At 42.9% G+C, this 14,895-nt stretch overlaps 2 protein-coding genes across 2 annotated transcripts in view; both read right to left on the reverse strand.

Annotated features, from left to right (window-relative positions):
* The window catches only part of LOC309705097 (nuclear distribution protein nudE homolog 1-B-like), a 14,293-nt gene extending 10,069 nt beyond the window's left edge, over positions 1-4,224 (reverse strand). Inside the window, exons 1-3 of the mRNA XM_082530669.1 lie at positions 4,012-4,224; positions 3,241-3,364; positions 1,416-1,569 (exon numbers count right to left, since the gene is read on the reverse strand). Of these exons, the coding sequence (XP_082386795.1) occupies positions 1,416-1,569; positions 3,241-3,326 (240 nt within the window). The 5' untranslated portion in view covers positions 3,327-3,364; positions 4,012-4,224. The remainder of the gene's footprint in view (positions 1-1,415; positions 1,570-3,240; positions 3,365-4,011) is intronic.
* A 4,825-nt stretch (positions 4,225-9,049) lies between these two features.
* Positions 9,050-14,768, reverse strand: LOC309704465 (mpv17-like protein). The gene is made up of 4 exons (XM_082529625.1): positions 13,715-14,768; positions 13,186-13,256; positions 11,955-11,984; positions 9,050-11,716 (listed from the first exon to the last, which is right to left on the reverse strand). Exons 1-4 carry the CDS (start codon positions 14,019-14,021, stop codon positions 11,501-11,503), a joined length of 624 nt encoding a protein of 207 aa, XP_082385751.1. The 5' UTR covers positions 14,022-14,768; the 3' UTR covers positions 9,050-11,500.
* Between the last annotated feature and the right edge of the window lie 127 nt (positions 14,769-14,895).

Below are 14,895 nucleotides of genomic sequence, written 5' to 3' on the forward strand. Positions count from 1 at the left end.
ATTTTCACTGTGCCTGGCACCGGGGGCGCGGCGCCCACCATGAACAAACTCTGCGCCATTGTCCCCTTTTTGCTTTTTAACCGAGCTCCTCAAAATGCCGGCGCACACCCGGCTCTGTGCACAGCAGCGGGACAAACTAATGAGATTTGTACCAAGGATCTTCTGGAGGTACTGCCATCCCCTCCAGACACAGATGGAGCGCAGGAGGCGTCAGCTGCCTCTCTCTGGCCTGAATCGATCCTCTGTGAGAGCGAAGAGCGCGCTGCTTACGCTGAGCAGCGGCTCCTCTTCACTGCAGGCAAACCAGAGCCAGAAAACCCGACTCGCAATCAGCTGAGCGATATGAAAATCCTCATCAAAGCCGCTTCGACGGTCAGTCGGCTGAATGCAAATTCAAAGACGGCTGAACACTTTAGTTCAAGTTTAGATACGGACTTGCGTCACAGAAGCTCCTTTCAGAGTTTCTGCAGGATCTTAAAAGACAACATTTATGCTTTTTAAACATCAAACACTGTGAAAAATTAGCCATATATCCGAGCCTAATACAGGTTCAGTCACCAGTGCAATAACCCTTTCAACATTTACTTTGTGTGAATAAAGTAAACAGAAAACTGAGGAAAGACAGTGAATTGAACAGAACTGTCTCATTTGTGGTTTTCACTACTTTTTCTTTATAAATTATGAAACTGACTCCTATAGCATGGCAGCTCAGAGTAAAGCTACTGCTATTCCACATCAAGATGAGCCAGGTGAGGTGGTGCAGGTATTTGATTAGGTGGAGATTCTCTTCATTTTGCTTCGTCAAAGATTCTCATATTTGAAATCTGCCCATTATTTTCTGTGTTTGAAGCGCTGCATTTCCTCAGCACATTAACATATTCACTTTGACTAAAAAATGATGTGCATGTCTGGAAAATAAGCAAATGATCCTGCAGCAACTACGTCACTATTTGTGGAGGAATTTTGATTCGAAAGGACTCTGAAAGCTAGTTGTTAATGTGAATCTCGGTGTACACGGCTCCAGATTTGCACTTTTTGCTGATTTTCCATCTCGTTCAGCTGCACGCTGGTAGCAGACTGACTGTCTTGTTGCTACAGTTACGCACCAAAGTCACTTTGAAGATTGTAAATGTCTGCAGCTGGTCGCAGACCTGCTTCCTGTGCTGAAGTTCATTGCACACAGTTGCAATAATTTTGGTCATGCTGTGGTCTCCCACCACCGTTTCCCCCACTGTGACTGTAGCTTCAGAGAATCAAAGGGAGTATCTTGAAAATCAGGGCTCTGTTGGAGGTCTTCTCTGCTGCTGAATGCTGGAAAGTTTCATTTCTTCATTGGTGGAGTCTCAGTTTTCAGTCTTGAGTTAGCTTGGAGAGCTGAGATGCAGAATACTGAGAACTCCTTGCGTCTCCCGTACCTTATAGTTTTCCAGTTCCATGCGCAGCCGGTTGTTGGCAGTCAGAAGCTCGCGGTTTCGCGTCTCATACTGCTTCAGCTCCGTCTCCAGCTCCACCTCGTAGTCCCGACTCATCTGCTGGAACTCCTGCAATTCCTCCTGAGCTTCCTCTGCACTGAAAACACAGAACATGCCCCGCATGTTTGTTACCGTTGGATATTTTCACTGCAAATCAATCCCAACTCATAAATGAATACAGCTCGGGTTGTGAGTTTGGTTCTTCCAGTGAAAACAATCAGACCAAGACGATGTTTAAGACAAAGATCTGGATCAATTTAAACCAGATGCAGCTGGACCCAACTTGACCAACATAACCACAGTCAGCATTATGGGAAGCTGTTTAACTGGGGGAGGGGGTACAAGCATGTTGGGATGCTGTGTAAAATAAAAATAAAAAGAAGGCGGCCTTCATTTGCAGACCTCCCTAATTACAAATAAATGTTTAGTCTTTGACAAATCTATTTTCACTTTTCATTTGATTACAGCAACATGTGTCATGTATCAGTAAACTGCAAGAAGACCTGCATCAGCGATGGTCTGGCGGAGCATCAGTGCATGTTAGATTGGTAATATGAACATCTGTGAAGGCCCCACTAATGCTGAACGACATATGCCCCGAACCCTAACTCAGGCTGCAGAGAAACATACAACCTGTTATTATTTGCGTGTTGCTCAGACTCCAACACACAGCTCCAGATTAAACCATCCCGCCTGCAGTCTGAAAGCTCGTACTAGCAGGCAGCTTTAGGACCCAGGGACGCAGTATTACACATGTGGTTCACCACCATGGTAACTTACGCTCCAGACCTAACCTGCTCAGAAGTGAGAACACAAATCAACAGGTATTAAATCACTTTCTACTGGCCAATCAGCTCTCTGGAAATGTGCATCAGCATTGCTTGAAGACAAACAAGGCCTCAGCACCCAGATAGTAAGAGCGTCTGAAGTTTATAAGAGCACCAGTAACAAACAAAGATCCACTGAAGCAACGTCACTGCTGCTTTTCGTTCCGTTATGTACGATTTAAAAACCATTTTATTGTTCTATGAGCCTAAACATGTAAACTTCAAACGGCGTTCTTACTTATTGATAACCCAAATTTGAATTTTGCTTTTGTGTTCTTTGCTTTCAGAGCGTTAAAAACTCCTAACGATGGAGCAGAAATGATACAAAATAAAAATACAGTGAGATTAACAGAAGACTTAACTTATACAGTCATGCTTTTAGTCAGCTTTCCTTCTGGGCTTCAAATAAACTTTATGAACATAGCAACAGTTTTCCAGCCCGACTGAATAAACCTCGTAAAGCCAACTCTCATTCACACGTGTCCACATGCCCTAAAAATCAGCTGCTGCCAGCAGACCTCTCAGTGTTTCTGCTTGGTCAGATGCTGCAAACCCTGCCTCGGCTACGCTGTTAGACCCCAGGTTGATTTATTTGTGGATGTTCGAGTGAAGCCAGATAAGGAAAAAATATCCGGGGTATGTTAGATCACCTGTCGAAAACATTTGGCACATTATGAAACAAAAACCTACGACAGCTGGGAGTGCTGAAATCCAATATCCACTGAGAACGGAGAAACATTTGGTTTTCTAAACACTCTGAGCGCTGATAAAAGAAGAACGTGATGCAACACAGTGATAAACATGTCTCACTCCCAACTATTTTTAAACACGCCACCAGCGGTGAATTTAACGTGAGATTAAGATACACATCCACTTCATTCTATATACAGCTTAGGGTTTATAAATTAATAAAATTATAAGAAGATCACCAGGGGCCATACCTCTGTTGGTGCTTGGCAGCCTGTTCCTTCCAGTACTCCAGCTCTTCCTCCAGGGACCCAAACACTGGAGGCTCCCGGTCCCCCATCTCTAGGGCAGGCTCTTCTCTCACACACCAACACTAGTCTGTGGGCAATTTCAATAAAGAGCTGAACTACTGTTTGAAAGCGGCCAGTTTATCTTCATTGTTACACAGGCTTGTGAAAAAACAGGACCTGAAGTAGGAAATAAATTGAGATGATTCTTGTGAGTTTTCGCAATAATCCGGCACGAAAAGAAGCAGAATTTATACAAAATAAATCTGAACTTTCAGAGTTCGCTCGTCGCAGCTATCCGTGGTGTAAGGGCGTGCTTGGAGAACATCGTTCAGTTTTAAGTGCAGTTTATCGAACACCTGAGTGTATGCCGAATTAAGGAGCATACCGTGTTGCGTCCAAGAACGTAATAATATTTCCAACTTCCACAAACAGTGTAAGCAATTGAACTAATGTAAACGATTTTAAATGAAAAACTTACATGGAGTCTGGTCACACTGTGAGCGAGACCAAAAAAGGGAACTTAATGAGCAGTAAGACTTGCATCAAAACCTAGAACTTAGTTTATCTTTTTTTTCATACTAGTAACACATTCCTTTAGAGTCGTATTGGTTTTTAACTCGTATACAACAAAGTTAGATGACTGCAAACAAGCCACCGCTAGCCACCTAGTTGGGCTAACGGAGTTTAACCATTTAAATCCCCGCTGAGACTAACATTATGACTTCAGCTACTTACGCTCAACAGTTGTCTCCGTTCGACGACAAATTAACCAGATTGAACTAAATCTAAATCTTCTCCATGTCTTCTTTAACTTGTGGCGCTTTGACGATGAAATTTCAAGCAGAATCGTTCAAACAAACCAATTTAACGGACTCGCCTTAAGTTGGAGAACCGCAAAGTTGCTGCTCTTTGGGAAGACGTCGAACAATACACTTTGCCATTCATATTGTCCAGACCAATCCACCAATCAGAGGTTACAAGGGAGCCTCGTTGCCTCTCGCTATTGGTGAACTGTCTGTCAATCAAGGACTGGCAGGCGGGGTTTATAATTATTGTCCAATCACAGTAATGATATCAATGTAGAATGGGGGAATCTACCAAAAGGGATCTTAACAGTCCCAAGAGTCTAGACGTTTTTGATGGATTACCAGAGGATGCTGCCTTTAAGTGCTGTTGGAAATGTGTCGAAAAAACAAATATTAAAAAGTTCTAGAATATAGGCATGTAAAAGTTATTAACAAGACCATTATTATTTTTAATTGCAAAATAAAAACATATATAAATATATTTATGTTTATATTTATTTAACAATTTTTTTTGTTTCATAAATAGCTGCCAGCCATAAAGAAAAGTGATAAATTCAGATAGATTTTGTTTGTTTTTTGAAAGGGTGGTAAATTATTTTTGCAAAAAAGTCCAGGAAAGCTTTTATTTTATTTACTTGTTGTTTATTTTGTGTGTGCGTTCTACTTTAAAGAGCCCCTGCTCACGACAGTCCTGTGTTTGTATTGCATATTGTTAAAAGATGGCATTTAAATTATTTTTGTATTCTCTTGGAGTGCACCTTAAGTTTTCTTATTGTTAAAGAAAAAAGTACATTCATAAGAAATAATATTGTTTGGAGAAGATAATAATGTACCATCCATCCGGCATTTGTCCAAGGCATCCTGGTCAGATGTTGAGCCAATACTGAAGGATGCAGCTGTCACTTTTAGAAGATGCTTATTTCTGCTACTGGTATCTTGGTTCTTATTCTTTCAGTCACTACCAATAATGACGAGGATACTGGTGAGGTCACAAATGTAGCTCAGCTCAGAATCTGTAAAACAAAGGGCTGGTGTGACAGGACAGGATGGTAGTAACAGGGTGAGACAGAAGCCAGACGGCTAAAGGAAGATTCGTTCATGCTTATACTTTTTTGCAAATGTATATGTGCATGTTTTTTTTGTTTTGTTTTTTAGTAGAGCTATTCATTTATTTATGACCTCATTATTTTGGCAGTGCTGGTCCCCCCTAGTTGCCTTTGCAGCTTCGGTCTCCCTTCATCTGTCTGCAGGCATCCCTGGCTCTGTGGCCAATAAGACCACAGGACGAGTGTTGTCACCAAGTACTTGCTCAAAAGAAACCTCAGGGTTTCTCAGTGGAAAAAAACCACTTGTTGTTTTCACATAACCAGACAAGGAGCTGTGTGATAAAGCTGAAACTGTGTGGATGTGTGATTTAAAAAGAGATCAAGAAGCATGTTAAATATTCAACTTCTTTGTCTGCTTACTTCAAGTTACTTTTATTTCTGCCAACCCAAATGTGAGTTTCAGCTTTTTAAAACAATTTTATAAAAACCAAAATCACTTTCCAACACTGGGTGGCAACAGAAGCTTCATCATGTGATCACTTTTTTACTGAGATGACGTCATTAATGGTTATTTATATTAACCATTGTGTTTTTTTTTTGTATCAGTTACTAAACCTGTGCTTAAATTTAAGTCCTCTGCAGCCGCCCCCTCACAGTCTGTCGCTTATGTTTCCCAGGGTTAGAAAAGAAGGGCACTTGGCAGCGTCCTTCACTCTGATTGGGTAAAAATTTCACTTCCTGTTGATGGGGTCAGAGGTCGGAATGACTGGGTCAACTCTGTCCTTTTGCAAAGGGATTAAGGAGGCCTATCTGATCCTGGTTAATCCACCCGCACATCACTGGAGCATAAAGCTTTTATACACACACACACACACACACACACACACACTGTACCCTTGCTTCATATCTGTGCTGCATGTTTTGAGTCCACACACTGACAGCAGATTATAAACATGAACATGTGACCGTCACTGACATTAGCGGCAGTCTGGTTAAAGTGATACATCTCTGTTTTAAGAAATACTTTTATTTGCTTTTAGAATGAAATCTATTAAAAGACTGATGTCAGTACTGTGTGTTGGTAAAATCTAACTTTAATTTTATTCACACTTGTTTTTGGAGTTTACTTACTTATATTAGTATTAGTTGTCTGTGCTGAGCAGTAGAGTTGACTAAACTCATTTAAAGGTAATAATTTGTATTAAGAATACTTCCTCTGTGGTGAGAACAAAGACTCACTGGGCTGTTGATGTTTCACCTCAGATCTTTGATTTAGTCTTCACTTCACTATGATGTGTTTAGACGACCACGTTTGAGACTTCTGCAGTGATCAGTAACTTTAATAAATCCAGCTTTCCTGTTGTCTCTGCAGCGTATGGGTCACAGAAAACAGAGAACCCTGTCTCTGAATCGTAAATATTGTGTACATGCTATAAAGTAAATATCCAGCCCATTTATAATGACGCTTTCTTACGTCAGCATGAATTTCTTCACTATAATTTAGCTAAAAAATATATTTATCTGCCCTGCGACAGACTGGCGACCTGTCCAGGGTGTACCCCGCCTCTCGCCCTATGACAGCTGGGAAAGGATAAGCGGAAGCGAATGGATGGATGGATGGATAATATTTAGCTCTTCCACTCTTGTTTACCGGTACATTAAGTGACTTATCCTGTTATGCACACTAAAAACAAAACAATGCATCAATCCTAATTTAAGGTTAGCTAATGTTTTAAGACTCTTTTTAAGAGTTTGTATTAAAGGTTTTAATTAAAGCCAGTCTGTCGATTTTTACAGGATAGCTCGATCTGGTTAGACAAACGAGTTGCCAGAAATTGGAAAACAAAACAAAAACATAAACTTAGAGTGATGTACTTAAGAGTCAAATCTTAGAGAATACTTAGACTAAGTTAAAGTGTTTATTTAATCATTTTAGTTTTCATTTTTGAGCACTGCTGGGAAAAGACTTTGAGCATCAGATTCCAGAAACTGGCCTGAAACACCTCCTCATGGTGCTGCAGTATAAATAGACAGCGACTCTTTAAGATTCCTATATTTAACTGTTAACTGTGGGATGATTCTGAGACTAACACAGAAAAATTCATCAGAATGTATTAACTGTTTTTCATTTAACTTATATAAAAAGTAAAACCTCTTATTGGACGATAAATTCTAGAAGAATTGGTGCGTATCCTCGTGAGAACCTCGTGAGATTCTAGTCGCTGAGGAAAAAAGTATCTTCCAGATTAACTTTTTTGTGATTTCCTGCCCTTTTGGAGCTAAACAAGATCACCAAAACACATGAAATATCACTGGAAAGGCCACAATGTCCTCTTTTTAGCACATCAGTACTTAGTGGGGTTGCTCAAATAACTCAAAAGATAGAGACCTAAAAGAAATGTCCATTACAGAGGACATAAGTGAACAGGCTGGGTCTCAGGAGGGTGGAAACAACATTTACTCCACCCCTGTGACCGTGCCGCTAACTGTGGTCTTTATCTGCTCCGGGAACCTGTTTAATGCTCAACAGTCCAACAGCCTCACTGTTCATGGCTTAACTGGGACACAATTTTCCCATCGCATCTCATTCGAATCAGGACAATAACCCCGTCCACTGGAGACAACAGGAGAGAGCTGTTTGACCGGTTTATTGGTGTCAGGTTTACTCTGTGAACACGTGTCAAAAGGACGCACAAAGACGTGGCCTTGTTGTGAAAATATTAAAGTGATGGAACAACAGAACAGCTGAGGTCATCACAGCTGCTGTAAACTAGTCGCTGTAAGATCCTAGTGATAACTTTTATAAACCACTTTGCAAAATAAATGAACATTTGTTGAGGTTTAATGTTCTAAACATGGAAAACAGGATTTCTAGGTTTATCCACTGAAGGGCTGTTTTTCATTTGATACATGATCTCATCTGATAACACCAAAACCAAAAGTCTTACAGAATCAGTAAATCTAAACTCGTGTAACTCAGGTAAGTGATGTGAACACAGTAAGGTTTCTGGGCTGATGGCAAAATACAGAACAGTGACAAATTAAATAAAAACCAGTGAAACCTGCGAGGGAAGGCTCGCTGCCTCCTGCTTCATCCTGTGAAGGAACGCTTCCCTCTGCTGTTTCGGGGCCTAGCAGGGCGTTGGGATGAAGATGACATTCATCACTAGCTCTGGCCTTCACAGTCACATGATCTCAACCCAGCTGACCACAGGTGGGAGATTTTGGTTCAGCACTTTACTTTTCCTTTAATTTGTCACTCACCTGTATTGGATGGTTCAAGTAACAGAACAGGATTCAAATGTTGTAACTTCACATTTCAAACTACCAAACACAGCAGAAGTGGGATGCACTGATACGTATCCTGCTCTAATAACTTATAATGAGCCCTCTGGGTTCCCTCCAGGCCTTCAGTGAAGTAAAGTAACCTTCTAGTAATGGTCTAACTCTTCTTCTTGTGTATCTGTATTGATACAGATGTTTTCTGGTAACACCGCATCTCAGGAAACAGGACATCAGGTCAGTCGCTTCTTCTCCACATAAACGTGAGGTTTAGGTTACGTTTGCACGCTTGTAGGGGCAGGAAGGGAGGAGGTAAGGAGGAAACATCTGTAATTCTACTTGTGCATCAATCCATTTATGATCTCCCACCAATCCAAAGTTGTGTCCAACTAGCAGCAGGCTGCCCAGGCCAGGTGTTCTTAGACCAAATGAGCTATATAATCTCTCCAAGAAGGTCTAGGTCTAGGCCAGGGTCTCATCCCAGTTGGGTGTGTCCTGAAATCGGCCAAAAGGAGGTGCCCAGGACACATTCTAGCTGGATGCCCAAACCATCTCAACTGCCTCCTTTAAAAAGGTCCCCACCACATTTCTAAGCCACCTGATGCAAGTAACTGACAGTCATCTATCTTTACTGTCTAACTGCTCACCTGCCTGCTCGATCCTTCATGTATATTTATTTTTAATATTACTTATCTAGTGGCATTAGCGGGTATTCTTTTAAATTCTCAAGTTTGATTACTTTGACATTTACTGAGCACAATCACACAGAGTGAACCTTTCTGAGTTTTTATCCTGCAGATACGTCAGTGCATCCCAGCGCAACTACGTTTTTAATTGTACATACACACATAAATATACAGCAACACACATCTTTCGTAGCATTGATTGTAACTGATGGCAGTCACCAGTCAGCCAAACACATCTGCCGACTTGTTGTCAACAGAAAAAGGCACGACTGGTATAAAGCAGAAATATCAGCCCTTGAAACTGGTCTCAGGAGCTCCGCTGAGCTGCAGGCTCAGATCAGATCAGGAACCAGTAGCTGTGGCTCGATATGTCAGATAAAACGTCCCCGTTTATTTCAAGTGAAACCTGCGATGTTTGAAGTCGAGACGTCACCACAGCTGCAAACATCTGCTGTTCAGCTTTAGCCCTGCAGCTGCTTTAGTGCTGATTCATCGCTGTTTGCTTCACTTTGGTCCAGAGCAAAAATAGACTATATTGCCAAAAGTGTTCACTCACCCATCCAGATCATTGAATTCAGGCGTTGCATCACTTCCATGAGCACAGGCGTGTACAGCCAAGCACCTAGACATGCAGACTGCTTCTACAAGCATTAGTGAGAGGATGAGTCGCTCTCAGGAGCTCGGTGAATTTCACCGTGGTACCGTGATAGGATGCCACCTGTGCAACAAGACCAGGCATGAAATATCTTCGCTACTAAATATTCCACAGTCAGCTGTTAGTGGTTTTATAAAAAAGAAACGTGGAAGTGAGTGAGAAAGAGAGCAACTCAGCTACAAAGAGGTAGACCGACCTGAAATCACAGGTCAGCGGATGCAGAGGTGCATAGTGAGCAGAGGTTGATCGCTGGTTTCCATGGCAACCAAGCCTTGCATCACCAAGTGCAATGCAAAGGGTCAGATGCAGTGTGTAAAGCATCTAGAGCAGCAGAGATGTGTTCTCTGAAGTGATGAATCAAACTTCTCCATCTGGCAATCTGATGGACGAGTCTGGGTTTGGTGGTTGCCAGGACAACAGTACTTCTCTCACTGTATTGCGCCAAGTGTAAAGTTTGGTGGAGCGGGGATTATGGTGTGGGGTTGTTTTCAGGAGCTGAGCTTGGCCCTCAGTTCCAATGGAAGGAATTCTTCATGCTTCAGCATACCAAGACATTTTGGACATTTTCATGTTCCCAATGTTGTGGGAACAGTTTGGGGATGGCTCCTTCCTGTTCCAACATGACTGCACACCAGTGCACAAAGCAGGGTCCATAAAGACGTGAATGAGTCAGTTTGGTGTGGAAGAACTTGACTGGCCTGCAGAGTCCTGACCTCAACCTGATAAGAGACATTTGGGGTGAATTAGAGCCGAGTCTGTGAGGCAGGCCTTCTCATCCAACATCAGTGTCTGACCTCACAAAGGTGCTTGTGGATGAATGGTCAAAGGAAGGAAGAAGAGCAAATACTTTTGGCAGTATAGTGCATCTCAGCAGCTTCTTGGTGTGTTTCTAAGCTCCCTGAGGTTGAATGGTGACGACCAGCAGCCTCATTTGACCCAAAAAAAGTCTCAGCTACACATTAAATAACCTGATCTAATGAGTTTAAATGAGCCTTCATGCTTGCCTGAGCAGGAACCAGTTTAATGACCTTGACCTTGACTCACAGTGTACTCGAAGTAAATATAATAACAAGTTTTCACACCGAATGAACCTTTGCAACGAGAAATGAAGGACAAGCTTCATGTTGTCGCTTGTGCACAGCTAAATCGTATGATTTACCATTGCTTTATATAAAGATGCAAAATAAGGGAGAGGGTTTGAAGAAAAGTGAGCAGAGCTGCGGGACTTTTACCTATGGTTGCTCCAAAAAGATTAAAAATGCATGAAAAAGGACGGACGCTTACTGAACCCTGAGGCTGACCCTTGTGGATGTTACCAGACTGATCTAACCAAAACTGACAAAAGAGTTCTGGGTACCAGCTGGAGTACTGCATTAATGTGTAGCTTTAGAAGATTCTCCTGTAGCTGTGAGAGCCTTTAAATTGGTACGCAAACAACATCATATTTTCATAAATCCTAAAAACGTTCATCGCCATAAAAAGAATCAATAAAACACGCTGGACTCATAAACTTCCTTGACAGACTCCTGCCTGTCAATCAATGCCCTTAATTTAAAAACTCGCCTTCAAAATCCACATCAGTCAAACCTTGTGACAGACAGTGAGAGTATTCAGTGATTTTGCTTTCATTCGCTCCTCAGCTCTCATCGTGCTGGTTTAAGTGGAGGTAACGAACTCTCGGTCTTTCCTCCACGGCTCAACAACCTGAATGACTGAAGCGGCTTCCTCTTCCATTCCTTCCTCCTCGCTTTAGTTTTCCCGTTGGGTCTTTTGCTTCTTCCGGGCCAGCCGGGCCTCACGCATCTCCTCCAGAGTTTTACGTGGGTCCATGATGAACGCAAAAGCCACTCCGGCCGTGCCATCGCCGTTCTGCCGAGAGAAGCACAGGAAGGTGGCCCAGAGGAAGGCGCAGCAGCCCATGAAGGCAGTCCGCATGTACAACGGCATCAGGACGAAGTTGAGGAACTAGAAAAGTAGAAGCAGAGAAGAGGACCATCATGGAAAAGGGTCTTCTGAGAGGTTTTCCTGTCAGTGAGGTGCACACTGTGATTCTGAATCTACACACTTCATGTGAAAAAACAACAACATTTACCAGTAAATAATATCAGACAGCACAGCAGCAAAATCTCTGATTTTTAGTTCCACTCCTCTGAGATTTTTATTTTTTCTGACTTTAAACAAATAAAAATGAAAACAGGCTCACCTGCATGAATGGCCAGTACATGAGTCCAGTCTGAAAGAGAAAACAAGACACGATCAGAGTTTCCATCTCCATGCACACCTGAGAGGATCCCAGGGAGAGGCCAGGGATGAGTGTAGAACTGAGGCGAAGGTGCTGTGATTGGGATGCTTCCGTTCATTAAAACATCGCACACAGAGCTGCCAAACTGCACGCAGCAACATCTGTTGCTTTACTATTTAAAACATTGGTCACTGTGGATCCTTCTAAGGTTAGAAAAGAGGACATATCTCACTCGCAGTTTCAATCCACTCACTTAACGCAGCTTGAAATGGAGAGTCAGCAGCAACGCCTGCACAACTGCACTTCAATTAGTGTGTGCAAATTATTATACTCCTTAGAGTATAATTTACACAAAGGTGATAAAGCAGAAAAGATCTGAATAAGACAGAGATAGAAGGGAGACACGCCAATCTCAGAAAAACAGTGAAGCATGGCCACCAAACATGGTTAGAGCTCAGCACTGAAGCTAAAAGACTGGGGTTAGAAAACGTTACATGAAAGAGAAGTTAGGTTTAGGTGTGGGTTACAAGTTAACAGAGGGGGAAGTGCAGCAGCAGCATCCTCCTCTGTCACACTGATCCTCTGCATCTCCTCCTTCACTACATCCATGAACCTCCTCTGAGGTCTTCCTCTTCTCCTCCTGCCTGGCAGCTCCATCATACTTTGTCCAGTAGATCCTCCCTCCCACCTCTGCACATACTCAGACCACCTCAGCCTCTCGAACTCTGAGCTGTCCCTCTGATGGACTGATTTCTAATGGTGCTCACTTTTGTTGTTTAGTGTGTGTGTGTGTGTGTGTGTGTGTGTGTGTGTGTGTGTGTTTAGTCACTGTTTTTCAAGATATTGTATTATGCATAACTGTTGTCTGCGTGTGAGGATGGATGACTCACGACTGCAAGTACAAATAAAGCAACCTGAAGCTGTTTTACTGTAATCACAGCAACATGACACTATGAGTCACACTTGGCAGGACGTCAGCTCCTGAACGTCCTGAAACCCACTGACATTTTTATCCTCTGGCTGAATTACCCCGCGTGCTCTCCTCCGGGCGCCGAGCCCACTGCGCAAAAGCAGAAGTGCCGGTGGCTTAATCTACATTAATCCGGTTGTGAGCTGGCAGCGGCAGAAGCTACCGTGTGTGAAAGAAAGGCGACTTTCCTTCGTTTCGCGCCGCTGCTGAAGCGCTTCTCACCTTCCAGGTGTTGAAGAACTTCTCCCTCCAGTCCTCAAAGACGTCCTCCTTTCCCTCCAAGAAGCTCACCCCTGCGAAACAGAGAGCAGGTTTAAGGCACGGCTTGGGACGTGCGTCTTTACGCACAAATGTAAAAACTATGGAACAAGACCTCACCTTGAACACTTTAGTATTTGACTGAGAGACAACCTTGACCGGAAACCACTTCACCTTCACACTCATTTAAGATGTTAGAGTTTCATTCACAAACTGACACTCTTTAGATTTTATAGTAATGGTTTGTCCCGATTGTCCAATTATCACTCATTATTCTGCGTCTGCGCTCTGGCTCCGATGGCTGGTTGACATTTATAGTTGGAAAAATAATCAATAACTCTCATATTTGATGTTCCGACTAAAGATAATATTTGCTGGCTTCAAACAAAAGCGCACTGAAGGGGGGGTGTACTCACGCGCTTTGCTTTAACACGAAGCAAACTCTCAGTTCTGTAACCCTTAACGTGGATAAAATGAAAGCTGCCCATCTTACCGGTGTAGAAGACACTGGTGGCCAAAGGCGACGCGAAGCTTTGGTCCAGCAGCAGTTTGCGGAAAACCATCCCGGCGGACTTTCCAGGGAAGCGCCTCTCCAGGGCGCGTAGCCAGAAGTAGTTAAAGTTTCCCTGGAAGCTGATTGCCACGATGGCGACATTGCGAGTGTGTTTCCAGTCCATGTGCTCCTTCTGAGCGATGAGCTGGTGGACTAGGTCACCGCCGGCGAATAAGCATCCGTACAAGGTGACATTAGCCAGCCAGGGGAATCGCTTGGCGGCTTCTTTGAGTACAGCTCTCCTCATCGTCTTTGGCACCGACGGGGACGCAGGTGCCTACAGAATGACCTGCCCTGAGTGGTTTCACCTCAGCAGTCAGGATGCAGGCATACCGGTTGGATTCGTTTGGCTAGGCCCTAGTGCCAGCCTACTGGACGACAGGACGCAATCCATCAGTGCGCCGTAATCTGGGAGGGATTACACGTTTCCGCTGGCAGCAGGAATATCGCACATCATCAGATCTCAGATGAGAAATGCCCAAAAAGCTCCCCGAAAAATGCAATGCATAAAACCTGCCATGGCTTCGCTTTGGTCACGGTAAATTTAAATCCAGATCATTCTTTCTACTTCCCGTGAGTCAGGTGCGTCTCCAGCAACAAATCCTGCAGGTCAAGCGCTAATCTGCTCAGGTGTACATCCCGTCCAACTGCGTCACCAACACAGCAGCACAATTAATTTAATTTGACCAGATTCCATTAAATGTAACATTTTACACGCCAAATATTTAACAAAATTACTCGGGAAATTTACATGTAATTAAATTATGTAAAAGTTAAGAGTTTGGGCAGAATCTTTCTGAGTGTACAGCCAGGTAAAGACTTCAAATACTATGGAGAAAAATGTAGATCTCTCATTCTGAGGATCCTTAAATAGATTATCCTCTGTCTTTTCTTAAAGGCCTGTACAGCCAAAGGTTTTCCCTAATACTGCAACTAAATCGAATAAAACCAGGAGTTGTCTGGAAAGACATCACGAAAACTTGAATGATGGAAGGTTGTGATCCAAATGCCATATCCATTACAGAGCACTAGAGGGCGACATCTCTCCACACTGGGGCTGTTTTCCTTTTCTCGCTTGTGAAGTACAAAATTAGAAAATATATACGATAATATATATATAT

This window comes from Aulonocara stuartgranti (genome assembly GCF_965226115.1).
Source record: "Aulonocara stuartgranti genome assembly, chromosome: 4".
In the NCBI taxonomy this organism is placed as follows: Eukaryota; Metazoa; Chordata; class Actinopteri; order Cichliformes; family Cichlidae; genus Aulonocara; species Aulonocara stuartgranti.